General features: G+C 41.2%; 1 protein-coding gene across 2 annotated transcripts in view; it reads right to left on the reverse strand.

Moving 5' to 3' along the window:
- The window catches only part of ACSS3 (acyl-CoA synthetase short chain family member 3), a 148,987-nt gene that overhangs the window by 86,902 nt on the left and 34,662 nt on the right, over positions 1 to 27,423 (reverse strand). For both annotated transcript variants that reach the window (XM_047788356.1, XM_047788355.1), the window contains exons 2-5: positions 25,984 to 26,128; positions 6,870 to 7,058; positions 3,525 to 3,659; positions 55 to 195 (exon numbers count right to left, since the gene is read on the reverse strand). In XM_047788356.1, the coding sequence (XP_047644312.1) occupies positions 55 to 195; positions 3,525 to 3,659; positions 6,870 to 7,058; positions 25,984 to 26,128 (610 nt within the window). The remainder of the gene's footprint in view (positions 1 to 54; positions 196 to 3,524; positions 3,660 to 6,869; positions 7,059 to 25,983; positions 26,129 to 27,423) is intronic.

Consider the following 27,423-nt stretch of genomic DNA (forward strand, 5'->3'; position numbering starts at 1 on the left):
TTCTTGGGGCAAAAAAAAATCTGCCAATACGATTATCCCTAAAAGAGTGCATACCTTTGGCAACCCTGTCGTTCCAGATGTGTACAGAATATACAGTGGATGTTCAGAAAGAACAGGAACACAATCTTGAGACTGTGCTTTTGCCATCTCTTCATCCCAATCAAGGTCACGCCCTGAAGCCAAGGGAACCGGCTCCTACAGAGCAAAAATACAGGAATATGCAATGAACATAAGCCAGAAAAACACTGGAGAGCAGCTACATCTGTATTAGTTGGAGCATGTGACTGAAATCTAGGCCTATGTATCACTAAACATCAGACTTAGAACTCAGTATCTCAAAGTCCTAAGTTGAAACTTCATAAAAAAAAAAAAAAATCCAAAGTTTGACACTGGCTTCAACTGAACTTACAAAAGAAAACATTTTATTCATATCCAGGGTGAGCCTTAAGAGATTCAATGTGGAGTTCCCTGGTGGCTCAGCAGGTTAAGGACCTGGTGGTGTCACTGCTGCAGCTCTGGTTACTATGGTGGCACTGGTTCAATCCCTGGCCCAGGAACTTCTACATGCCATGGGCATGGCCAAAAAAAAATTTTTTTTTAATTAAAAAAAAAAAAATTCAATGTGATGCAGGCATGTTTTCATCGATAGTCAGAGCTTAACTAACAGACGTTTTTGTTTCTGTAAATGTATGTTCACTATTAACCTGATAAGCCACTATTTTTGATCATCCAATGTACTTTGGAACAACTGTCATCACAATGAAATCTCAACTAACTCATTAAAATTTCTCTTTATACAAGGGCCATTTAGGAGCCATACTGTGGCCATTTTTTCCAAATGAGAGACTATTAAATCAGTTTCAGGGGTGAAGCAGTAATGTACTTTTGCTTTTTTCAAGAACAAAACCAGTTTTGAAATTAATAAGCAAATGCGACATACATAAAAAGCTACTCGTTTTCCTCCACCTATGTCATTGACTAATATGGGAGAAATGTTTGCTCACTTCCTGTTCCTTAAAAGGCAGTCTTGGGGGGAGCACCAGGGGTGACTGATGGACCTGCCCCTGCTGGTGATGCAGTCACTGCTTGCGTGAGGCTTAGGCATGGCAGCCAGGTTTTTATCTGCTCTGGCAAAAATGCAATCCTGCTTAATGAGATGCAACACTGAGCCTCATAATTTGTGTCTCTATAAACCCAAAGCAAAGCCAATCCACTGGGCTTAATTACCTCCTCAACAGCAGGTTGAGGACAAGAGATAGCATTTAAAATAAAGATAAGTCAGGACAGAGGGAAGGGTTTCAAGCAAAACCAAGAGGGACAGAAGGGCAGCTAGACATGGGAGGGGAAAACGGAGCATGGATCTCCTCCTATTAAGAAGAGAAAGAAGGTTCTTTGCTTGGAAAGATCTGAATAGGAAACATTCGTATCCATACCCAGTGGGCGTATAAAGGAAAAGAAAATAACATACAGCTTGTTGGTGAAAAGTCTTAAACTGAGTTCAAATCTTGGCTCCCCCGCTCATTAGCTGTGTCTTTGGGCTGTGACCTGGCCAGGACTCAGTTTATCTGTAAGGTGGACCCATAACAGCAACTTCATTGGTTCACAAGACTGTCTCAGTTAAATGAGGAGGACGTGAACGGACTTAACACTGGGCCCAGCGTAAGTTCTTGATAAATTCTCTGTGCATTCTTCTGTGCGTGAACAGCACACACATGCTCGCATAAAAGCTCGTGTGTCTGTGCGTTCCTACCCTTCCTCTAATCATCCCTTACGGAAGCCTTCCTGATTGCTGACTTTGAAGTCCCTGATTGGACTGCAACAAACCTTTTTTAAAAATATGCTAGAGGTCATCTGAAAGAAACTTAAAATTCTTCTTCAAGACAGTAAAAACATTAAAATCATTGAGTGCTGCAGCTCATGACCCACAGACCACTGCAACTCTACACAGGGATTTAATGGCAATTGCTGGGTGGCAATCAAAATGACACAGCTTTAATGCTCTCTGCTCTTATACCTTGTCATTTAAACATCTTCAACGGCCAACCTCTCAAGAGCTCCACAAAATGATACACGATTCTTTGCACACTCGCAATTTTCCCTCTGCAAAAAACTCGTCTGCTAGAAACCCAAGTTGGTCCCACTATAAATAACGGCATGGATGTAAAAATCAGGTGCGCAATCGGGCACATTTACCAGAAAAGCATCATACGATAGAGTCAGTGATAGAGAACATCGCTTGCTCTTCATTCATGGATCACGGAATAATTTACCTGTTTAGAACATTCCTATTTTGTTTTCCTGAACATAGTATTTATTTCCTAGAATTTTTAAAAGACATTTTACATGCAAATGCGCCACATCTTGCCATGAGGCTGGGCAGCTGAGAGAGAAGGGATACAGTCAGAGTGTGGGCATTCAGGTCATGACCTGACACTAGCGAGACAGCTGCTTTATCTCTCTTTTTACTGGATTCCTCTTCCTTAAAATGGGAGTAATGCCTCACTCATAAAATCATTAGGAAGACTTCGAAAATCACCCATGAATAAGGTGTCTTAAAAATCACACCGACATGCTTTTTAGGACAGCTCACCCTTGAACAATAGGGGTTTGAAGGGCAAGAGTTCATTTATACACAGATTTTTTTCAATAAATGTACTGGAAACATTTTTGGAGATTTGTGGCAATTTGAAAAACTCAAAAATGAACCACACTGCCTAGAAATATCAAAAAAATTAGAATAAGTTATGTTATGAATGCACACATGTAGATACCAGTGTATCTTTACATAGACATAAGGTGAATGATAATGAATATTAAATTAATAATGCGTTAGTTAATGGCTAGTGTTAGTAAAACACAGAACCTCTGCAGTGTTTGCATCGTGTGAGGCAATACTGATGGAAGGACTGATAGATGATTCATCTTGTAAACAGATGCCGTAGACTTACGAGATGAATAAATACGGTTCAGTCCTGTAAACGTATTTTCTCCTCCTCATGATTTTAATAACATTTTCTTTTTTCTAGCTTACTTCACTGTAGGAATACAATCTATAATACACCGACCACACAAAACATGTGATAATCGGCTGGTTATGTTATGGATAAGGCTTCCAGTCAACAACAGGCCATCGGTTAAGTTTATGGGGGAATAAAAAGTTTTAAGATGTCTGACTTCCCAGGTGGCAAGTGTCCCTAACCCCTGCATTTGGTCAACTGTATTATTATTATTACATAAATTAATAAAGGACACAATAGATTTTACACTGAATCCAATGTATAATCCAACTCATTATACGTTGAATCCACTGAATCCAATTCATGAATATTACAGATAGTTCTATGTTTCAATCTTTTGTTTCAAGTTATTTTTTGTAAAGATAGAAAATATTCCTTTGCCAAAAATAGCGACATTCAGGAAGTATATTTAATAGTTGATAAATCAAGTGTTCCTGCCAAATAGTCAGCAAGAGTCACCCTTACCACATCAGCATAAGCAAGACCCAAACTCAGTATTCAGATTACCATATTTGGACGATTATAAATGAGAACTTTGTCTGGCTTGTGTTGTCCTATTCTCATCGCTTCTTCTAGAAGTGGCATGTATTCTACCTTCCTTCCAGGTTCAATGCCAAATGACGCTGTAACAACCAACTTGGGCTACAATGAAAAATAAGTAAGTAAATCATTGAGAAATCTTAATCATCCTAATTAATCACACTACGTCAGGTGCAGGCCGCCAATGTGACATATCTAAAGAAATGTTTGAGGGAGTTCCCATCATGGAGCAGTGGAAACGAATCCGACTAGGAACCATGAGGTTGCAGGTTTGACCCCTGGCCTCACTCAGTGGGTTAAGGATCTGGTGTTGCCCTGAGCTGTGGTGTAGGTCACAGACATGGCTGGGACCTGGCATTGCTGTGGCTGTGGCAAAGGCTGGCAGCTGTAGCTCTGATTGGACCCCTAGCCTGGAAACCTCCATATGCCACGGGTGTAGCCCTTAAAAAAAAAAAAAAAAAAAGTTTGAATGATCTGTTCTCTACTGAATAATTGGCCTAAAAACCAAAAAACTATTTTTGGGTGGTGCGGGGCACACCTGTGGCACATGAAAGTTCCCAGGCTAGGAGTCGAATTGGAGCTACAGATGCCAGCCACAGCCACGCAGGATCCCCAACCCACTGAGCAAGACCAGGAATCAAACCCCCATCCCCATGAATACTAGTCAGATTTGTTTCCACTACACCACAATGGGACCTCCGAAAAAACTAGTTTTAAATGTTATAGACCTCGCAACTTCCTCACAAATCTCACTTACCTGTTTGGAATTACACAATGATATTTTTGGATAATAAATGAGCTGTTTAAAAATTACTTTCCAAAGAATTTCATTAAGCCGGTAGATGTGCATTTGCCAGGAACCAGTGAAAAGGAAGCCTAGGGCCCCCTCACTTGCAGAGGCCTGAGTAACATCTAGTGTTGCTGAAGCTGTAGCATCTTTTAGGGGGTAAGACCCAGCCTGGTTGCTATCAGGAAGGATTTCCAAGGCTTTCCATGTAAGCATCTCTGCTTAAAGGTCTAAAGACCTCAGAAGGAAGAGACCTGAATCTCTAATAACAACAAGTCTATGATTCTTCTCTTGTTCTAAATGCCTGCTCATTTCCACCAAATGTGTATTTGCAATTTTGTCACATTTTTCTTAAAAGGGCCTGCAGAACACTTAAGTTTCAGGCCTCCGAGAGGCTGAACCTGCCCCTTTTGTTAAGACACACCTGGCACTCTTCTTTACCTAACAACTTGCTAGTCATTCTTCAAGATATGCGCAGGTGCTGTATTCAAAAGACTCCTTGGTAGATCCTGGGCAGGCCTCAGATGCCCAACTAGAGTCAAAGTGTTCCTTCATCCCCTTCACTGCACAGAAAGCTCTCCAGGGCTAAATCTGGACCCAGGACCTCCCTGTCTCCATTGGCTGGTACAGCGCTTGCCATACCATAAGCTCTCAATAAACATTTGTGGCACTGAAGTAGAACTCTCATTAATTTGCAAAACAAGCATGTCTTTACTCTTTTAAGCACACTGTTTCTTCATGGAGAAATCCAAAGCAAAGGAGACAGATAGTAAATTATTCAGGAGACAGATAATCAATCCAAGATAGTGCGTCTGTGCCTGAGCTTTGGTTTCTGATTACAACATGTCTCATCGGGGAAGGCTTATATTATGCCAAATATATGCATATATAGCACTTTCTGCTTTTTAATATCATTTAACATTCATGGAGCTGAGGCTCAGTGCAGCTGCATAGCATGCCCAGGTTACGAGTGGAGGAAACAGAAGGAGGGCCAGTTCTGAATGATTTCAGACCCTGTCTCTTTCCACTGTATCAAGCTGCCTTCTAAAAAGAGAAAAAAAAAAAAAAAGAAAAGGAAAGAATTGAAAAAGTAAGTCTTGGAATCTTTTTATTACATTTTTAAAGGTCAGACATTTGAATATAATTCACATTTTAACACCTGTAATACTTACAACAATAACTCTAGATAACATTCCCCAAGATTAGAATTCTGCATCAATGAAAGTTACACATCAAATTAAAAACACACATTGAATACATCAAAAGTTGAATAATTTAATAAAGTCAAAACTAGACTCTTCCTCGAGAAAATAACCCCTTTCACATTTCTATTAACAACCTTCTATTGAAGGTTTCATTCCACCTCAACTGATTTGTTAGAATACATTTTTCCCAGTTTCATCTGTTAAAATAAAACCTTTCCTTCACCTATTTAGTTGAAAATCATGACATCAAAATCATCCATTTTCAACTATTACTTCTGTCCAAATATCTCAACTATATACCTCAATCTCCATCTTCTCACCTTCAATTTGACCTGCTCAATGGTTCTGCCCAGAAGGATGTACATTTATTGTCGAAATCCTTAGCAAGGCGTGGCATGTCTGTGTATCTGCAGACACATGTGCCTGTGGCTGTGTGTGTGATGAGTGAAAACTCCAATGGTACAGCATTAGATTTCTAAATTCTTCATATAAATGTATATATGTTTATAACTTTCTCCACACTGCAGAAAATATTTTTTAAACGAAACAATACATACCATACCTTTGCCCAAACAGAGTTGATGTCTGTAGCTAAAAAACTGACATCTACAGCTTTCTCAGAGAAGTCCCCAACCACCCACTGATGTACAGATCAGTGGCTGATATTTCCCCCGAGATTTCCCTTCATAAGCACCAACACAACATGTTTTTCAAAAGAGAGAAAGAGAGAGAAAAGAAAAAAAAAGAAAAAAGAATCCAGCCAGTTGGTGCACAAAGCAGCTTCCTTGTTCTAATAACTGATCTATTACCAGATGACGTCAGATATGCAAGACCTCACTCTACACCTGGCACTCAGGGGACGCTCGGTGTCTATCAGTTCCCTTCCTTGTGAAGAATATCTCATCCTGGGCTTGTACAGCTCTAAAGGTCAATCCTCTATATGCCAGGCCCTGTGTTAAGTGTCATTTATTAACCAGTTCCAAGGACAAGACCAGACATAGAGTGGAAGCTTAATAAATATATGTTGAATGAATACATGGTTATTCATGTATTATTTTTCCTAAATGTCTTTATACACACAAAGCTAACTTGAAAGGCATGCACCTTGTATGTCATGTGCCTCACAGCATCTAGGAAGATGTCTTTCACATATAGGACAAACTCAAAAAAATAAAATTTTGGTTAACAGAGTATGCCAAACACAAAGTCACCTTTAACCCCTTCAACAGCAGGATCTCCTAAGTACAGACCACTCTTGGATACACATGGCTGTACTTTACGCAGCTGCTACTTACGCCTTCAAACAGAGCGCTTTCTTACCTTTGCATGATCAATGCGGCTGCTTAGTTCTTTGGACGCGAATCCCCCAAATATGAGGCTGTGGATGGCGCCTATCCTGGCACACGCCAGCATGGTGTACATTGCCTGAGGGATCATGGGCATGTAGATGACCACAGTGTCCCCCTTGCTGACACCATGCTTGACCAGAACGCCAGCCAGCCTGGAGACCTAGAAAGAGATCACAGATCCGCTCAGTGTCTCCTGTGTGAGTTCACTGGACTTCTACGCAGGGCCAGAAGATGGTCAGCCCCTTGGCAGTAAATTAAAAGAGTCTGAGTGACAGATATTGGACAATGACGATAAGAGGTCAGATGGTGACAGCAACGACAGACATCCGTCCTATAACAACTGCTTACAAACCAACTTGCTTTTATGCCGTGTGAACTTCATGGCTTACATGTGCTGAATTAATCACTCAATGACACATGTACTGGGCAACCACCATGCGCCATTGTGTTTAGAGTTGGGAATACAACATCCAAACACAAAGATACAGCGAGTTCCTACTGTGGCTCAGTGGGAACAACCCAACTAGTGTCCATGAGGCTGGGGGAGTTCAATCCCGGGCCTCGCTCAGTCGGTTAAGGATCTTGGTGTTGCCATGAGCTGCCATGTAGGCTGCAAATGTGGCTCAGATAGGGCACGGCTGTAGCTGTGGCTGTGGCCAGCAGCTGCAATGCTGATTCAACCCCTAGCCTGGGAATTTCCAGATGCCACAGGTGTGGCCCTAAAAAAAGCAAAACCTGTACACACACACACACACACACACATACACACACACAACACAGGCTTTGATGCTAAAGGGAGAATCTATCAAGTGAGCAGAAAAATAAAACAATTGCAAATTTAGATATATATGCTGGGTTAACTGTTGGAGGAAAAAGTATGGATTAAGAAGGAAAGCATATCATTATGTGATCCTAAGTTAACGAAGACAGATTCTATTACTATTTCTATTTTTAAGATAAGGTAAATGAGACATACTAAATAGCTAAACTGAGGTCACTGAGCTAGCAAATGGCGCAACCAGGATCCATCGCAGGCCTTTTGCCTCATAGTCTTCGCCATTCCACTGCTTTAAACCAATTACCTTTGCTTTATCATTGTTTTCAATACGAATTATCCATACAAAGTGACTGCCCACTATACGGAGAGCATGCACATCAACTTTTTACTTTTAACGTGTTCTGGGGACCAAACATACAAATGTCTCTTTCCTTTTCACATGTATTTTTTGTAATTTCTAGTAACCAAAAAATAGGTCATAAGCCTATACATTATGTAATCTGTTGCAAGAAACCTTTCTGTGGGCAATTACAGCAGCGTGGGAAATATGCCCAGACCTACAGAAGAAATTTAACATTCAGAGTGCCACTCGTGGCATTATCACTGCTAAGGCTTGGGTTGGCGCCCTGGTCTGGGAACTTTTGCATGCTGCAGGCCTGGCCAAAAAAAAAAAAAAAAAAAAAAGAGAGAGAGAAAGAAGTTCAATATTCTTTCATTTAAAAATATATAAAGGGTTTCTATACATCACACACAGTTTTCTGAGACATCAGTAAACAAAACAAGACAAAAATCTCTATTCTCCACGTACTTATAGTTTAGCAGAGAATAGGTTACAAACATAATACGCAAATTATGTATTACAGTGAAATGTATTCACTGCTATTTGATGAGGAGTAGAGCAAAACAGAGGGGATTGGGAGGGCAAGGGACATAATTCTCAATGAGACGAGCAAGCTGGACCTCACGAAGAAAGGGAGACTTTAGGAATGACAAGTGCGACGTCGAAACTAAGCGAGTATCTGCGAGTTACTATTTCAGGCAGAAAGAACACCAGCCTGGTGGCATAAGGGCGATCACGTGTGACGTGACTGAGGAACAGAACAGAGACCAGGGAAGCAGAAACAGAAAGAACAAGTGAGAAAGTGGCCGTGGATCAGGTCGGACAGCTAAAGGGCCTGGAGGAAGCCAGCGGGCAAATGGGCGGGGCATGGCCGGCCTCCGAAAGGGATGATGAACGGAGGAGGCCTGAGAGAAGGAACGAGGCCACACCGCTATTTGTGGCTCCTTTCATTCCCCTCGGCCTCTCCCACTTTGTGAACAAGTTCAAAGGAGTCTGAATCCTGGCCCTTCTTCCTTTTTCTCTCTATTCACGTCCTCTGTGCAGATGCAGAAAGATGCGGTCAAGGTTAAGGGCTCTGGGGAAAGACAGAAAGTAACAAACAACCTCCTCTGTGTTTTATCCTGCCCTAAATTGCCAGGCCTGATTTAGTGGTACCTTTTTAAGAACCCCAAGTTGCCCAGCAGAAAGCTACAAGAAAAATAAATCAACGCAACATAAATCATCAACTTAAATTCTACACAGAGCTCAAGAACCAAGACAAACACTGAAGGTCACATATCCAAACATCTCCGTGTGTGTAATCCCTGCAGAAAGTGGCCACGCTCTGTGATCACATTACCAGGTGTCCCATTTAAGACACAGCACTGGGAGAGACCAGTGAGAAGAGTCTGTCCTATTTACAGCTACAGTCTTGGCATCTTACATAGTGGGCAATGAAAAGAATCTTCCACCAAGACTCAATCTAGCAAGGATGCAGCCACTTGATAATGCAGAATGACTTCACAATGCTGCTAGAAGACATCCAAATTGTTTTGTCCTCTGAAAGAAACGAAATCAATAAATTCAAGATGTTTTTTGAAAGAAAGAGCTCACAAGGGCTCAAAGTGGCCCCAAGATGGGGCCACACCTGTGTCATATGGAAGTTCCCAGGCCAGGGGTAGACTTGGAACTGCAGCTGCTGGCCTGCGCCATAGGCACAGCAACACCAGATCCGAACCGCAAATGCAACCTACACTGCAGCTTGAGGCCATGCTAGATCCTTAACCTTAACCCACTGAGCCAGGCCGGGGATCGAACCTGAATCCTCACAGAGAAGTTGGACCCTTAACCTACTGATCCACAAAGGGAACTCCCCCTAAGATGCATTTAAGTTGGGGTGCTACTGCTCCTTAATTTAAAAATGAGTCCGCATACTAAAATTAGAAGGTTTCAGATTTCCAGGTTCTCTTGAAAAACTGGAAGGTCTGGGAACACTAGGGCTGTGTTCTTGAATGACAGCAATCAATTGAACCTGATGATAAGCTGCTGAGTTTGCCATGAATTGGCCATTCCTTAGGGCTATTATAGAGCTTGCATTTTTCTTTCCTTTCTGTGTTTAAAATACCTTCTTCTACATCCTGTTTATTTTGTCAAGTGCTCATACCATTGTTCCATTATCACAGAGATGTGATATATGCCAATAATTGATTTTTTTCCTCCCACGGACTTCCATTTGTATTATCTGCCCGGCTCCTATAGGCATCTGAGCTGTTACCCACTAAGACAATTTTCTTTTCAAATTAGGCTGCACTATGTCTACATCACCACTAGATGGTGCCCATTTGGCCTTGTTAATCGGTTAGTACAGTTACTCCTCAATGTTTCAACATGCTAATCACAACCAGAGCTGTTCTGAAGACAAAAGTTTCACCTAATCAACCGGGAAAATACTTTTCAGTACTTTGGGGGTTAAATGTTACCCCAGTAAAAATTTCCATGGTAACTTTTGAAGTAAAAATACATAATATGAGAAATATATATGAATGGGAAAATGGGAATATATGTTTCGGGTAAGACTCTTAATAAATATGCTTATGAAAAACACAACATTAGCTCATAGCAAAAAATGGACATTGATTTCATGTGAAAATATTTGAGAATGTTTCATTAAAAATATTCCTCGTTAATATTAAATCTAGAGTTGGTTAATATGGAAACCCCAGAACAGAATACTCAATAGTCTTACCTCAGATGCAAAAATAATCATTTTGAAAATAAGTGTAAGCAACAGTGAGCAATCAGAGGAAAGATCTAGAAATTCCAGTCACCTAAGCGTTCATCATTACTCCAAGTTCTACGGATCCAATGAAAAGGACGATTTGATTATTGCTACATCAGGGTTCACCCTGTTTTCACTGGGTTTCAGATGGAAATTTATCAAAGGGAAGGAGGATGGATCCTATTTTACTCAATTGCATTCTTATCCTATCATCGCTGTGTGAGTGTAGATGTGTAATTTCTATTATCATCCAAAGGAAAAATATTTTCACATGACATTTTGTAAAACCTAGTGTTTTTCAACTGAAGAAAAAGTTAAATCACCCAATCCATATTCACCTTTGTGCCTTTTTGAGATTATCTTAACTATAGTTTATGTAACTGTGTTAACTTGTCAATGATGTAATGGTTTTCTGACTGGCACCCACCACTAAAACCGGTTTTCGTTTTGATTTCAAGGGCAATATACACCCCATACAATTAAGGTCAGTCGGTGCTACTCCACCCATACGAGGATAACCGAGCCAGGAAGGAGGCCTGAAGACACAAAACAAACGCATGTATTCATTTCCATACCAAGGGGTTTGCTTCTTCCAACCTGATACATGAATTAATCATTATTTTAGTACTAATTTCAAGTTAACTTTAATATCTAAGTATCCTCCATGGATTCAATTTATACAGTATCTGCTATGTGTCCATTCTGCAGCTGCAAAAATGAGGACGATATAGGCTTCAAGGAGATTCAGGGTCCAAGAAATCATAACATACAAAGGACATGATAAAAGAAGAAAATACAACAACAGATATATATATATATAAAATGTAAAATGGTATATACTATGTTTGTTTTATATGTATATATACATATATATAAAACACACCTTATATAACTGCTATATAAACCAAATATAGCATATACAAAGAAAAACTTTAAATTTTAGAATTGTAAAATAAAAATGTACAAGCATAAATAATTTTAAAATTTTAAATAAAATATGTACTCATTTGGGAAAAATCTTCAAAAACAGTCTGGGGAGTTCCCGTCATGGCGCAGTGGTTAACGAATCCGACTAGGAACCATGAGGTTGCGGGTTCGGTCCCTGCCCTTGCTCAGTGGGTTAAGGATCCGGCGTTGCCGTGAGCTGTGGTGTAGGTTGCAGATGCGGCTCGGATCCCGCGTGGCTGTGGCTCTGGCGTAGGCCGGTGGCTACAGCTCCGATTCGACCCCTAGCCTGGGAACCTCCATATGCCGCGGGAGCGGCCCAAGAAATGGCAAAAAAGGCAAGGGAAAAAGAAAAAAAAAAAAAAAAGGCAGTCTGTGAGTAGAATTTCATGACCAAAAGCCGGCAACACAAAATATACACATGCGTCAAAATGGATCAAACACTGTCTTCTGTGGAGTTCGTCAGCTCTTGCTTCCCAAATCGCCAGTATGTCCATCTCAAGACTATCACGTTGCATGACAAAGACAGCGCCGGTGCCCAAATCAGAGTGAAAAGGTAACATCAGAGGCAACCTCAGGGCCGTATGAAAGGAGACTGTATCAAAGAGAAGGTAAGAGAAAGCATGTTTTTAAGCTGCAATTACGTTACCGTGCAAACCCTGGTCAAAGCAGTCACAGAAAATTTAATTTAAAAACCAACTGTATCTGAGGAAAGAGTTGACTAAAACTGCGGATGAATGACTAGTCTTTAGAATATACAGAATTCCCCATAGAATAAGATAATTACCTGAAATATCTGCACTTTATTTTCAAACATGTAAGTTAATCACACACACATCACACACACAAATGGTTTGGGGTTTTCTGAACTTTTTTTTCACTTATATATACATAGAGAGTCACCAAATAATAAAAATTTATCTCTAAGAAATTGTTTATTCTTTTGGCCATGTGCCAACTATGCATCCAGGTAAATAAACACCTATGAAAAGAATCAGCTATACTAAAATTGCTTAAGATCTGAAATAATACTAAAACCATGTTTTTGAAAGGAAATCTCTTAGGAATGCAAATATGTTCATCTAATGCAAACAACTTCTAGAAATGTAACGTTTTTGGCCAGATATGCTGCCTGTGGCATACAGACTGAACCCATGCCATAGCAGTAACCTGAGCCACAGTAGTGACGATTCCAGATCCTTAAGTGCTGGGCCACCAGAGAGCGCTCTAGAAACGTAACTTTTTTTTTTTTTTTTTAAGGGCAGGCCATATGAAAGTTCCCAAGCTAGAAGCTGAATTGGAGCTGCAGCTGCTAGCCTCTGCCACAGTGATAGCAACACCGGATCAGAGCCACATCTGCGAACCAAACCACAGCTTATAGCAACGCCAGATTCTTCACCCACTGGGCTATGCCAGGGATCAAATCCATAGTGTCCATGCTGGGTTCTTAACCCACTGAGCCACAGTGGGAACTCCAAAATGTAACTTTGTTAAGACAGTGACTATTTATTGGATAACACATTGAGATAATTCTCATTTAAATATGATGCTGTAAGCCCATTCAACTGTGAGAGAAATCTTCCAATAGCAGGGAGTGGGGATGAAGCTATCAAAAGAAGAGAAATCTTTCCGCCAAAGACAAAAGTGTTCCATTCATATTCAAAAGTACAATGTATTATTACTATCTAAAACAAAGAAGAATATATATTCCATACTTTAAAATGGAATTCTGTTAAGAGTTATCTGACAGTGGGCTAGCGCTAACTCATTCACTAACACATTTCTTCTCAATCATTTTCTCCAAATGAAGGAGTAAATGTCACTTAGAATAATCATTTTTCTCATTCCCATTCTCTTCACAACTGGGTTTCAATCAATATTTGGTCATTTTAAGACTACGTATTTACAAGCGAAATGAAATGAGAATTGTTTAATCCGTTTAGTTCAGGCTCAAAATAACCACAGCCTCAATGATCCGCTGCTTTTGAGACCAACGTGATTTTCAGCCTATACTTCACAGAAAATCAGTTCAAACCTACACTGCTCCGTGCATATGTGCCCAGAGCCTTGATAAGGAATCTGTTCTTCCATTTCTTTAATACCCACATACTGTGATTTACAAGTAGATCATCAGAATTTACCACATCTTGAATGCCTTGTTCATTGTAAAATAGTGCTTCTATTTAACAGTCAGGCCTCTGCCGCCAGAAAACAATCCTTCACCAAGGAGAAGCGCAAGGCCTAAAAGAAGAGAAAACGGAACTGATGCCTACCTACCTTTTTACTCACGAAGTGACTAGAGTGTGTGTAAGGAAAAGGAGAGAAAAGAATAATAAATGACTGCTTCCACTTTTCACCCTCTCTTAACGTCTTTCCACTGCAGCTGTTCATGAGCAAGCAATAATGAGTTCCTCCTGCTTTTACTCATTCGACAGTTTCTGCCAGAGGTCCTAAACCTCATGGCATTTGTCTGAGAAAGCAGAGGCCTGAAGCAAGTTTATTACATTTTTAAAAATATAACCCACTAAGATAAAACAAAACAGAAATTTACCAGAGAAGCCCCTTTTCACAATTTTGCATTGATATATCTTGATACAGAATTTTTTTTAATCCACATACTGTGGCGAATATACACATTTTTCCAAATTTATGTTCGAAAAGGTAGAGAATTTACCATGCTCTATGCTCTACTAATGAACATTCGATTCAATACAAATGTATGTCGGTCAGCTAGATCTGGCTGTTTTCTTTCAATGAACATAAAGGCCACAACAGTAAGTACGGCCCCTCATACTTGTTTATGTAGTAATCAGCATGCAAAATGTGAAACAAAGTTACCACTTTAAAACCATTATGTGGATGCTATAAACACCACACTAAAGGACTCATGGAGAACATTTTTTTAAGCTTTAGGAATCACATGCTGCCACACTCAAAGGACCCGGGGACAGAGCCCTCAAATAAATCATAAGCACTCTGCAGTCATTCAGTTTTAGCTCAACACCACTCAATATATAAAATTAGTATTGTCGATTTAAGCTCGATTGACTTTGTAGACTTGTTTTTATCCTGTAAAGAGAGAATATTAAAACCTAGCTTTACCTGCACAATAAAGATACTTTTAAGTCAATACAAAGAGTATGTAAGAATACTTTTTCTTTACGAAGTGTTTGTATGTCTCACAATTTTGAGAAGAATAAAAATGGTTTCTTTGGGTTTTTTCTCATAGAGAAAGACAAATACGAAAGAAGCAGAAGACATCAGCAGGAACCTTGCATCACTTAGACCAATTCTGCACTGATTACTTCATCAAAGCTTAAATTAAACAAACACTCCCAGCGTTTTTACGGACAGTGCATAAACCACGACGACGCCTCCGGGTACACCAACCACACTTCCCAGAACTCGCCTGTGTTGCCGTTAACGTTTATGGTTGTGTGGGTCCATGCATCCTAAAAGTCAATCAATATATACAAATGGCTCACAGCGGAGTTGCTAAATACGCCAGGAGTGGCACAAGGACACGAGATCATTGTCACAGGTGGGTCTGTTCCCAACAGCATCAACATCCTCAACAACAAAAGCCATACCTACCTTTAAAAAAACGAAAAAGTCACAAATATAACGCATACACTAGGAACTAAGAAACAAAGCAATGCAGATCATCACATGTGCCATGAAGACATCATAAATATCCATAAGCAGATCAAAGTTCTCATAAAAACCACACATTCAGCTTTGTAATGGAAACAAAATCATCTTCAATCAAGTACAGCACGAAAAAAGGAACAATTTCCCCAAGATCTCCAATCTTCACAACAATTCTACTGAACGCAACATGCATTGATTTATTAAAATTTACTTTATTTAACCAGTACAAATGGCACAAAAAGGGAGCATAAAACTCTCAAACACATTAAGCTAATGTTAACGGCATCACTTCCCTGGTCTAACTTACGGATTCCAAGAAGTTTTATATGAACACTATCTCATTTCGTAAACGTGAAATATGATTCTACCCTCATATCTTTATTTGCATCACTTAAGCCAATCAATACCTTCAATTTATGTTAATTAGCTTTTCCTCTACTTGCTATGAAAATTATGTCAGGTCAAATACTCTCAGGGTTTCACACATTTATTATTAAAGGTCAGAAACTGAAAGTTGATTATGTACTCAGCTGTCCTCAAGTTCCTGACTACACAGCAGGTGCAGCTGCTGGTCAACAGACAAAAGAATAATGGTTACCAATTCTTTTTCGACTCTGTCCCTCCTTTAACAACTGTTTGCCTACCTCCTTTATTCTTCAGCCATCTTTCGATTTGGTTTCCCATTTAATTCATCTTGGCCTAACTTAGGCATCAAAGACCAGTCAGTTTTGTCTTCAGAGTGCCTACCTTCATCGTTAACTGCGTCAGGTCCAGCTCTGAATCCTGCCATACACCAGGGACACCTACGGGGAGGCCACCTGTGTTGTCTGAGGCATATATTTCTTTCTTTCATGACCCAAATGATGCATTACTTCCACAGTAAAGGGATGCATTATTTGTCTTCCTGAGCAATAATTATTATTATTAATTATAATTGCATAGTAATCACTAACTGTAATATAATTACAGTACTTATATAATTCCTGAACTATTATTATTATTATTTGTCTCCCTGAGCAATTATTTTCTATCAAATAAAATGTCAATTATTTATTGACATTAATAGGTCACAATTACGTACATAATAAAATCTGCTATCTATTTTGCCCCTGAAATGAAAAAGCATTTGTGGTAGAAGCTCCTAATTGCCCATAAAAATCCATCCCGTTACACTACATTTTCCAGGCTTCCTTGCAACGGATCACCAAACAGGATCTACAGGAAAGTCATGGATGACATTCTCAGTTCAGGCTTAAATCCCAGCACGTCTGATCCCCTGCATCCTCTTCCGCCGTCCTAAGAGCCGGGACACACGCGCCTTTGCCTGAGCCTCAACAACACAGACGAAGGTACAACAAAACGTCATCGGGATCATGCCACACTGAACTTCCTCTTTTTTTTTTTAATGGTCCCACCTGCAGTGTAAGGAAGTTCCGGAGCCAGGAACTAAATCTAAGCTGCTGCAGGGAGCTCCGCTAAAGCAACATGGGACCCTTTAACCCACCCTGTCGGATTGGGACTTAGCCGTGACCAGAGCCACGGCTGTGGGAGTCTTAACCCATGGCGCCACAGTGGGAACTCCTGAACCTTCTCATCTTTGGATAGTCAATGCATTTTTTAATTTTTAAGTCACTGTATCACTTGGTACATTTGTTTTAGCAGCTTATCCTTCAACCTCAAATTTAAAAATTTTTGTTTAGTATTGTATCAATTAGTAGGCAAAGTTTTAATGATGGTAATTATTTAAGTAGATTTTTACGGAACACACTTTAAGGAAAACCAAAGCACCTCCTCTAACAAACAGTCTTGTTTTCCGACGATCCTGCTGGAAAATTATACAGAAACCTTCCCTTGGTGCATTACACAAAAACACCTCAAGGCATAGATAAGAGGCTGTTCCATAATAGGCTGAATTAGACCTTTTTCAAACCCAGTAGGTGCAGCCATAAGGCCAAGATAACACACACATGTGGAACGGCTTCCAGGATCCCAGGCCGCAAACCACATCCTATGTTTTGACTGCCCACATTTACACACAGGCTGCTGTTTTTTAAGGGGATTTAAGCTAAGTGGTGCCCATTCATTTCTCCCCAGGATCACTTGTCATCTCCTGGTTTCCTTCCAATCTTGCCCACTATGTTCTCTTCTTCTTCAGAGATGCCCAAGTGACTCCTTTAATAATACGGAGCTTCCCAGCATCCTTAGAACAGTCTCCACTGTGGCCTGCAAGGTCCTACATGACGGGACCCCCACTCTCCCAAGCTCAGCTCCTACCACTCTCCTCTCATCACCAGCCTTCTGGCTCTCCAAGTCTATTCTCGTTCCAAGCCTCTGCCTGATATAATTTTTTTTTTGTCTTTTTGTCTTTTCTAGGGCTGCACCTGCGCGCAGCATATGGAAGTTCCCAGGCTAGGGGTCGAATCGGAGCTGTAGCCACCGGCCTACACCACAGCCACAGCAACACGGGATCCAAGCCACATCTGTGACCTACACCACAGCTCACGGCAACGCCAGATCCTTAACCCACTGAGCAAGGGCAGGGACCGAACCCGCAACCTCATGGTTCCTAGTCGGATTCGTTAACCACTGGGCCACGACGGGAACTCCTGTCTTATACAATTTCCATCCTAATGTTCACATAAAGGGTTTCTCCCATTCTGAGCCTCTATCACTGGGTCATCTCCTCGGGGATAAGTAATCATCCCTAATAAATCCATATAAAAGCGCAGCTCAAATCACACTCCAGCCTTATGGGATTCTTATCATACATTGTGTTATCTTTTCACTTACATCGTATTATCTTTTTTTTTGTTGGTAACATAGCTCTTCAATTAGAATGCAATTTTCCTGTGGACAAAGACTACTTCCTTCCCTGCTATAATCCATGGGGTCCACAGTAGTGCCAAGTATATACTAGGTACTCTAAAGGGATGAATTGAAAAAATTTGGCTTTGGCATCATTCCAGCCCAAGAAAATAAATTCAAAGTAGTTCATCTATTGCTTTTATTGAGCTAACTTTCCAACGAATCAGAGTTTAACTACCCTGAAGCCAGAACAAATCATCTAATAAAAACCTATTTATGAAGGATAAAGACAAATTCATTAAGCAAATGTAAGAATAAAAACTACTACAGACCAGACTTCCAAAATGGCCAAGTAAGGTAAATGTTTTAAGTAGAGCTTTGGATGCAGAAAGCATAAACTTTCACCATCAGGTGATGTGTTGAAGAAGATTTTCACCCTATTAAAAAAATTTAAATTTCCCAAGGTAAAAGAAAATTGTGATGTGGAAAAGACAAGTGAAATATTTGCAAATAATTACCTCTTGGAAAAGGATTAAATTTTTCTTCACTTTTTTTGTCTTTTTAGGGCAGTGGCACCGGCACTGCTGACCTATGCCACAGCCACAGCAATGCCAGATCTGAGCCACATCCATGACCCATGGCCACAGCTCACAGCAACACCGGCTCCTTAACCCACTGAACAAGGCCAAGGATTGAACGCACATCCTCATGGATACGAGTCGGGTTCTTAACCCACTGAGACACAACAGAAACTCTGAGTTTTTCTTTACATTTTAATGAAAGGGTTATCGAATGTCCGATTCATGAACTCATTCCGTGTGTAACATGGGCTTATGCTCTGAGGCCTGTACTAGGCACTGGATGGGTAAAATAAGTAAATACAATATTACCTCCGTCGGCAAGCAGCTTTTACTCTAGTCAGGAGGCACATTACTAAGTAAGCAGGTACATCAAGAAGGTAGGTACAACGCCAAGTGATGTAAAGAGCAAAAATGAACCAGCACTTGAAGAAAAGTACAAGCAACGTGGTCTGGGCCTCAAAAGATGGTGAGATCACTTCTGCCGTAACAGGACGTGAAAAGAAGTGAGTTTATCCTTCAAGACCGGGATCTCGACTTCAGAAGCACCACGACCTCTTTCGAACTTGGCTGAGAAAATTCAAAGGGGCTGCCCGTATTGTGGCTATTTGGGGTTGACAGAAACATTATCTTTAGACATTTTTAGTTTTGAGTGCATGGCTCTAGACAGGGAGAAAAAAAGCCAGGAAATACCAAAATGTTATTTTCTCCTATAATTTACTCCTTCCTATCTTATCTATTAAAGGAGTGTAATACTTATCTTCTTGATAGGGAGTGTGCATAGACTCTAACTTAAATTTCATTAAGTGGAAAAGTTACTCAAAGTTCCATTTACAATTCTGATGAAAATTTAGGTCAGTCGTCACGACATAATCACCTTCAATTTCAAATGAAACACAAGTGCGTCTGCGAAACCACGTTACACAACCTTGCATCTGACAACTTACCTCATATAAATAACGAGGCTCGTGGGGAAATCCGATGAAGCCAGACCACAAAAAAATCAATGTACCTAGAGCCTTTTAACATCCATAAAGATATTCACACGGCATCATCGTCAGTAAATCCTTTACAGCCTTAACACTGGGACTCATACTTCCTGCTTTAAGATAGTCCACTGTAAGGCACTGGCTTCCAAATTTCCTCCCTTGGCCAGTCAAGACTAGCAGAGTGTAGACTCTGCCATTATTTTTAACACAGGGGACAACGTCCGCATCTTTAGATTCTCAACTACTTAGTCATAAACATTGCACCCAAGGACCTTCATCCTTTTTTTCTTAAAGTTTTCAGTTATTGATAAGGTATTTCCTTCAAGTGTGAGAAACTTGCTAAAATGGTTAACAATCCTGCAGAAAAACAAATAAGCAAAAGATCTGCATGGGCATTTCAGAAAAGGTGAACGACAGTGGAGAGGAGCGCCACTGCAGCGGCACCTGGGGATAGAGAAATTAAAGCCACAATGACCATCGCTGCACATTCACCTGGAAACAATCAAATTAAAAAGACTTCATGCTGTCAGTGCCAAGTGTTGGCAACCGGCCTTCTCCTACACCACCAGAGGGAATATAAGTTGATGCAACCTCTGCAAAACTGTTTGGCCCTTTCTACAAAAGCCAAGCATGTGCCTGTTCCCTCCATCACTCCCCTCATTCCAAAGTATGTCCCTGAAACAAATGTACACATAGTGTCATCACATTTTGTGTACAAACACATTCATAGCAGCGGTACGTGTTAACAGCCCCCAAATAGTCATTATCCACGCGCTCAAACGACAACCTCCTGCAATGAAAAGAATCTCATAAACAAAAAGTTAAATGAAAAAACCCAAACACAAATGAGTACACTGCATGATTCAGCTTATACAAAGTTCAAAAAAGCATGTACATTTCCTCACAGACGGTGCTTCTACGTCTATGTAATAATCGCACCGCGTGCTGAGAGAGAAATGACTCAAGGGAGGCAAAGTAACTGCTTCTGGAGGCTGGGAATAGTCTGTCTCCTGATCTGGTGACATGGGTGTGTTCTGCTAGTGAAAATCTAACCAGTTTATACTTACGACCCATGCACTAATCTGAATGTATATTACATTTAAATCTAAGTTTAAAAACCTTTATGCTAGGAGAATATATGAACCATTGTAAATTCAATTTCATACTAACCTCATTCACTGATGTACCAAGCAAGGAAAAGGTAATTTACCTTACAGAGATATACTTCTCGGTGGCACAGACTGTAATACAACGGATGCCTTTACTGCTTATGTAGGAAGTTTAGGGAAAGAAAACTAATGATATGCACGTTGCATATTTTCTCCTCAACAAAGCAACTTCTCACAGGGCTGAATTTCAGCATGTTCTGGCTTTGACGTTTTAGGCTTTTGCTTAGGGAAATGTGGATGCTGTGCCCGACAAAGAAATAGCAGATTATCTTACCCTGACATACTGCTGAGAAGATGGAATTCCTGTCTTGAAGAGAGTTCCCTAAAGGGCGGAGGTTGCAAGGAGGATGTCTCACGGAACACAGCCCTTGATTTCAGAGTAATTTTCTCCTCTAAATCATTCCACCTTCATAATTACAGCCAGGGCCTTAATAATATTTCAAAAACTACCTTTAGTCAAGATAACAGACACTTTCAGTTTGAATTAAGTCAGGAAAATTCAGTACACACTGGGTTCCATCAATTTTCCGTATATACATATATTCATGAATATTTTTCAAATGCCCTTTAGGGGTCACATTTGGTGAATAAATACATAACAATCCATAATTGTTTGAATATCAAAAAAAAGGAAACTTACTACCCACAGAGGTAAATCTAAAATGAAATGAGATACAGAGCAAATAAACTTGAAGTAGAAATTTCTAAAAATGATAAATACTATATACGATACATACATACACATACACGCATTAACGCACACACTCCTTTATTTCACTGAGGTTTGCTATAACTACTAATTTGAAAAGAGCTATGAGAAAGAAACAGGACGACTGCAGAGCTCAGCTGCTAGTGCAGGCAATTCCGAGAAACATTCACCTTCCACCACCAAGTCAAAGGTAAATACGCTGCATTTCGTTCATGGATACTAAGAAGTTGGAATTTACTTGTAAAGAAGATCAATTTCCACCACTGATGAGATTCAAAGATAAAAGGTTCCTGCCACAAAGGAAAGGAGCGTCCCTTAGAAATTCTCTTTCACCCGCCCCTTCCCTGTTCAACAAGTGTTTCCTCTGTGACAGACACTATTCTGCGAACAAAAAAAATGCCTTCCCTCACGGAGCTGACGTTCTAGAAGAGTAAACACCACCAGAGCGACAGATCAACAAAACAGAAAGAACAGTACTGGAGTTCCTTTTGTGGCAAAGCAGAAACGAATCCCACTAGCATCCCTGAGGATGCAGGTTTGATCCCTGGCCTCGCTCAGTGGGTTGGGGATCCGGCACTGCCGTGAGCTGCGGGGTGGGTCACACATGCAGCTCAGATCCTGCGTTGCTGTGGCCACCGTGGCGAGGACCAGCAGCTGTAGCTCCAATGCACCCCTAGCCTGGGACCTCCATATGCCACAGGTGCAACCCTAAAAAGCAGCAAAACAAAACAAAAACCAACAAACAAACCAAAAAAACACCAGTACTGAGTAGTAGTAAGTGGCTAAATTTTAGGAAGAAAGCAGGAAGGGAAAGGAGGAAGTGGCATGCCTGGGAGCAGTGGCGTTTAACGTGGCCAAGGAAGATCTCACTGAGACAATACTATCCGGGTACCACGAACCACAAGATACCCGCAAGAAAAACTCCCAAGCAGAAGGGAGGCAAGTACGAAGGCTCGAAGATGGGAGCAGAGCAGGAAGGAGAGTTGACTGCAGGAGGCAGCGTGGGCTGGGGTGCAGGTCACAGGAGCCAGATCACAGAGAACCACAGCTCGCAGGGGAGCACTGGCTTTTGTTCTTTTCCTTCTACTGATTAAGTACAAACCCACCGCACTGCGGCACGGAGTCCTCCAAGTCGCCTGACCGGAACCTCATCTCCCTACCCCCTGAGGCTGCATTTTCTGCCAAAGCAACTGGGATGCTCTCTTCCCAGGACCTTTGCATGTGCCACTCCTTCCGTCTCCAGGACCAGCCTTCTCCTACCCTTTCTCTTATCGCTTTTGGTCGTTTGGGCTACCTTGAGATGCTGACTCTGCTCAAAGCCTTCCTGTGCCCTGTCAACCCCTGGCTGAGTTGGGTGCCTTCCCGTGTGTTTCCAGAAACACAACACTACCCACATAACCTTTGTTATGTTTACATGGTTTTCTAGCTCCTTAAAAATAGGCAGCACATCCATTTGCCTGTGTGCCTTGCTCCTAACAGGGTTTGACACACAAAATGTGTTGCAACATGATGGATCTTGAACCAGGGCCGCATCTCTCTACAAAAAAAAGTTGTTTTCATGATCAGCTCTCCATAAAAGATGACCGTTTGGGAAAAACTCCACTTCTAAATCATTCTGTAAAATCTTCAGCTCCTCCATGTCACTGCCACACTCCAGCCTCACATTTGTTGGCTCACTAATTAAGAAATGCTAACGCACGTTTCTACCGGGGCAGAAACTCCCCGTAGAAAGAAGACAGGGGAGATTAAAACAAGTCAAGTACAAAGACACTTCTTTTTGTTTGTTCTCGATGGCATTGCCCATTAAATCTTTCTTCTGTCTTCTCTACTTAATAAAGCAAAAGCCACAGGGAACCCGGAGCAGGTAATCAAAGTGAAGCCGAAAGCCTCTCTCTTTCCTAACACTCCTTCCTTTAGTACTTTAGAGAAGAAAGGTCTGGGGAATCCGAAGCTGTCAGCAGGTGAGAGAAACAGGCCTTTTAAGTACTTTGATGTCAGGCTAAACTGGAACCAATGAAGCAGTGCAAACCTCAAAAGGGTCTAAGAGTCTAGACTCCATATTAGAAAACCAAGATGAGTTAGCGGAATGGCTTCTCAGGAAAACGTGTGGTAGACTCGTACCATACACACTTGCTGATGAAAAATACACAGAGAGAAGAGCAACCACCATTATTTGACTCTTCCTACTTTACGCTTCTCAAGTGTTTTCTGACTCTGATGTATCCAATTCAATATGCCGATAATGATGTTTTTATAACACATACTAATCAGTATACCAGTGAAGACTAAACAGGATCTTAATATTACCCTGTCTTAATTATTAATGAAGTGAAACTACGGCAATACCTGCCTAAATCATACCATTAGGTTTTGAACATAGGCTAAACGTTATCTAAAAGTTGAAAATGCAAACCTAACATAAAACACACGGAGTATAACATGTTTTCAGGAAGTTTGTTCTCTCTTATAATAAAAGATGGCCTCAGATGCATACCGCGGTCATTTGGTCACAGAGGGCCTTTCTTCCCGAGCCCAGCGTGAGCTCTTTCTCGGTGTAATTCATCCTGAAAACACACAGCGCCCACTTAAGGACCAGTTCTAGGCGCCCAACAATGGATGTGAAGCATTACCTTCTCTGGCTCTCTATGGGCTGCCGGGCACTTGAACTCCCTTCTAACTCGATGGGAATTCCTCTAGCATGAGTCCTAGAGAAACTGGGCCCCATGCCGACGATGAAATCAGAATACAGTAAGAAGACATTTCCACCCAACTGCCCACTGCTGAAGGCATGCAGCCTAAATGTGGTCAACCAGAGGTTCCGACTTGCTCCATCTAGAAGTCAGATCGGCAAGTCTAGTTACTAGACAGGTTGTGAGTTCGTAACTCTTCACGGCTGCCCCTTCTCCCTCGGAGGGTGCCACTTTTCTGGGCCTGGTTCTTAAGTCTTCCCTCTTCCTAAATTCCTCTTATGTTCAAATCAGTGGAAGGCAGAATTTGTTGCTGCTGCCAGGCTAATACCCAGCCTTTGCAAAATCACCTTGTTTTCTCTCTTGATTGCCTGCAGCAACTCAGGACTGGGGCCGTCATAGTTTTGTCTCCACTGTCTTTCTTGTAATCTCTTAGAAGGCTAAACAGGAATACTGCTTATGCAAAAGGATGTCATTTTAGAGAACCAGGGAGAGTTGACAGAATGCTCTAAAATTGAATGAAAATGCTAAAGGAGTTTTTTGAAAAGCAAAATACGAGAACGTGATCTACAAAGTCTCCATTTAAAAAGCAAAGGCTTCCAAACCCCAGCATCATAAGCTCTACTCAACCAGTGGTCTTCAACTAGCAGTGAAATACCACATTTCAGCCATCATCACACCTTAGGCAGCGATGCCTCGGATGGTAAAGACTGAACGTTGCTGAATATCCTACAGTGTACACGACAGCACCTACAGCAAAAAACTGCCTGGCCTAGAATGTCCAACAGTGTCAAGGCTGAGAAACCCTGCCTCCCCTTAATCTCCCTTCAAATCATATAAATGAATGAATGTCCATCCTCAGAGCCATAGATTAACTCTCCCACAGTCCATAATAAACCAAATACTTTTATAATTACCTAGGAAATCTCATTTCCAGCCTAAGAAGAAAAGAAAAAAATCTCATAACTCATCCATCAATATTATAATTCACCTGAGAACCACCCAGATGGGAAAAAACCTTAAAAAAGCAAATAAGGGAAAGGAAGCAGCCTGTGCCAAGAGCTTTAAAGGGTCCGGACTGCTTAAGGCAGTGACAGGATGCTCCAGGGTGAAAAGGAGTTGTATTTGTGGCGAAGAACAAGGAAGGATGCTCTGATCTGATTCCGAAGTGTCTTACACATCCCAGGAATCCAGACGTTGCCCCCTGAATACCAGTTATTGTTAAAGAAAAGATTTCTTTTCAGTAGGGTAGAGATACATGCAGTTTCTTAGGAAGAAATCCCTCGTGTCACTTTAGGTGATGACCTGACAGGAACAGAGCCTGGTCATGGGGGCATTAGGAGATGGCTTCAGTGCTACCAGAGCCGAGGAACGTGGCTGCACAGAGGTGGTGGCAACATGGATGGAAAACAAAGGCCAGAGCGAACATATGTGTGTTGGTGGAAAGTGTCAATGTCTCCCTCGACGATGAGAATGTTCCAGCAGCGTCCAATACACAGTTGAGGGATCCAAACACCTGAAATGCGTTCACACACCTCTGTGCATCTCTAGCGTACACCCAAAGCACAGGAACACGTCCAAGACTAAGAGAACTGAGGTGAGGCAATGAGACTGCACGCTACTTAAATAATTCCTTCACCATCTCCAAGTCACGCACAGAAAGCGGAGGCCGTTACCTGCTCCAGGACTTCTTTATAGGTAATGGTGGCTTTGGTGTCTGTGACGGGACTGTCGTAAATGATGGCGACCTTGTCTCCCTTCCCACCTTCGATATGACGGTCGATGGCATTGTAGCACATGTTCAGCATCCCTTCCACAAACCTGAAAACGAAGCGGAAAGGCGAAGTGAAGGACTCTTTCCCAGAGACACACGGCGACTCAACTACCGTCTGCGATACGAGTTCGGCAGAGCTTCCCTGAAAAGCGTGGTCCCGTCCATGTTATGTGGGGACACACAGGAGGGTACGGGACTGATATTTTTATTTTAATACGTGTGCATTTATTTTCACGTGTACTGGAAGAAAAGAGAACTCGCACTTCAGGTGACCATTTGGTGGATTTTTTGCTTAGGATGAAACTAGAGTATGTAACACCAAAATAATCTCCTTCGCAGGGATGAAATGAACTGCATACAAGTACAGCACAGAGGCATTACGCTGAGATAGCAAATGGTAGATGCATGACTGAAGTTTGGGTACCAGCTGTAAAAAGACAGGCCTGCCGGAAAAATCTCTTCTTCTTTGAAAGGTGTGTGTGTGTGTGTGTGTGTGTGTGTGTGTGTGTTTCAATTAAATGTGATGCCTTCAATATTACGAATAAGTTGAAATACTTCATAATTTGAATAAAGAATCAACATGCACATAAAATACTTTAAACTTTTTTTAAACTTTTCAATTCAGTACTCATCTCTTAATTCTAGAGTACATTCCTTTGACAATAAAGATATCAAGTAGATAGATGGAGATACCTTTTAAACAAATACAGCTTGTTTTCCTGAAAGGAAAGCTTTGAATTTTGCCACTCTTTAAAGAAGGAGGGCAAGATCCGCCTTACCTCTTTATCTTAGACGGAATGAAAGTTCGAACTCCCAATACAAACGTACCACCACCACCAGAGGAGGTGGACATGGTCGGGCCACCTCGTGCCAGCCAGACAAGAGGAGAAGTCTGGGGTCCCCACCCTCTGCTGACTGCTGAGGATGACACTGGGGGACATGGAGTTTTCTGTGGCATCTGACTTAACTAGAGTGGCTACTGTCCAAAGATGTCCCATTTCGGCAGGCTGCCCCTTCCCTCCACTTTTTCTCTTTTTTTTTTTTTTTTTGAGAGTAAGGGTGTCCAAAGAGAAGTTTTTGTTAGGATTCTTTTTTCTGCACGTATTGGTGTTTATCACTTGCCAGCTTCTTTGGCACTCAGTCTAGGATACATAGGGCAAGAAAGAAAACTCAAGGGACTCAGTGCCATGTCAGTTTTCATATTCCAAAGTTCCTAGCTGATTGCTTTCTTCTCTCTTCCTTTCTAATTCTTCTTACGTGTATTTTAAACATAATGTCTTAGGTTTGGGGCTGTCCTTAGCAGGAAGAATAAGGAAAGAGCATTTTATCCATCTAGTCCTGA

This window comes from Phacochoerus africanus, chromosome 7 (genome assembly GCF_016906955.1).
Source record: "Phacochoerus africanus isolate WHEZ1 chromosome 7, ROS_Pafr_v1, whole genome shotgun sequence".
Classification (NCBI taxonomy): domain Eukaryota; kingdom Metazoa; phylum Chordata; class Mammalia; order Artiodactyla; family Suidae; genus Phacochoerus; species Phacochoerus africanus.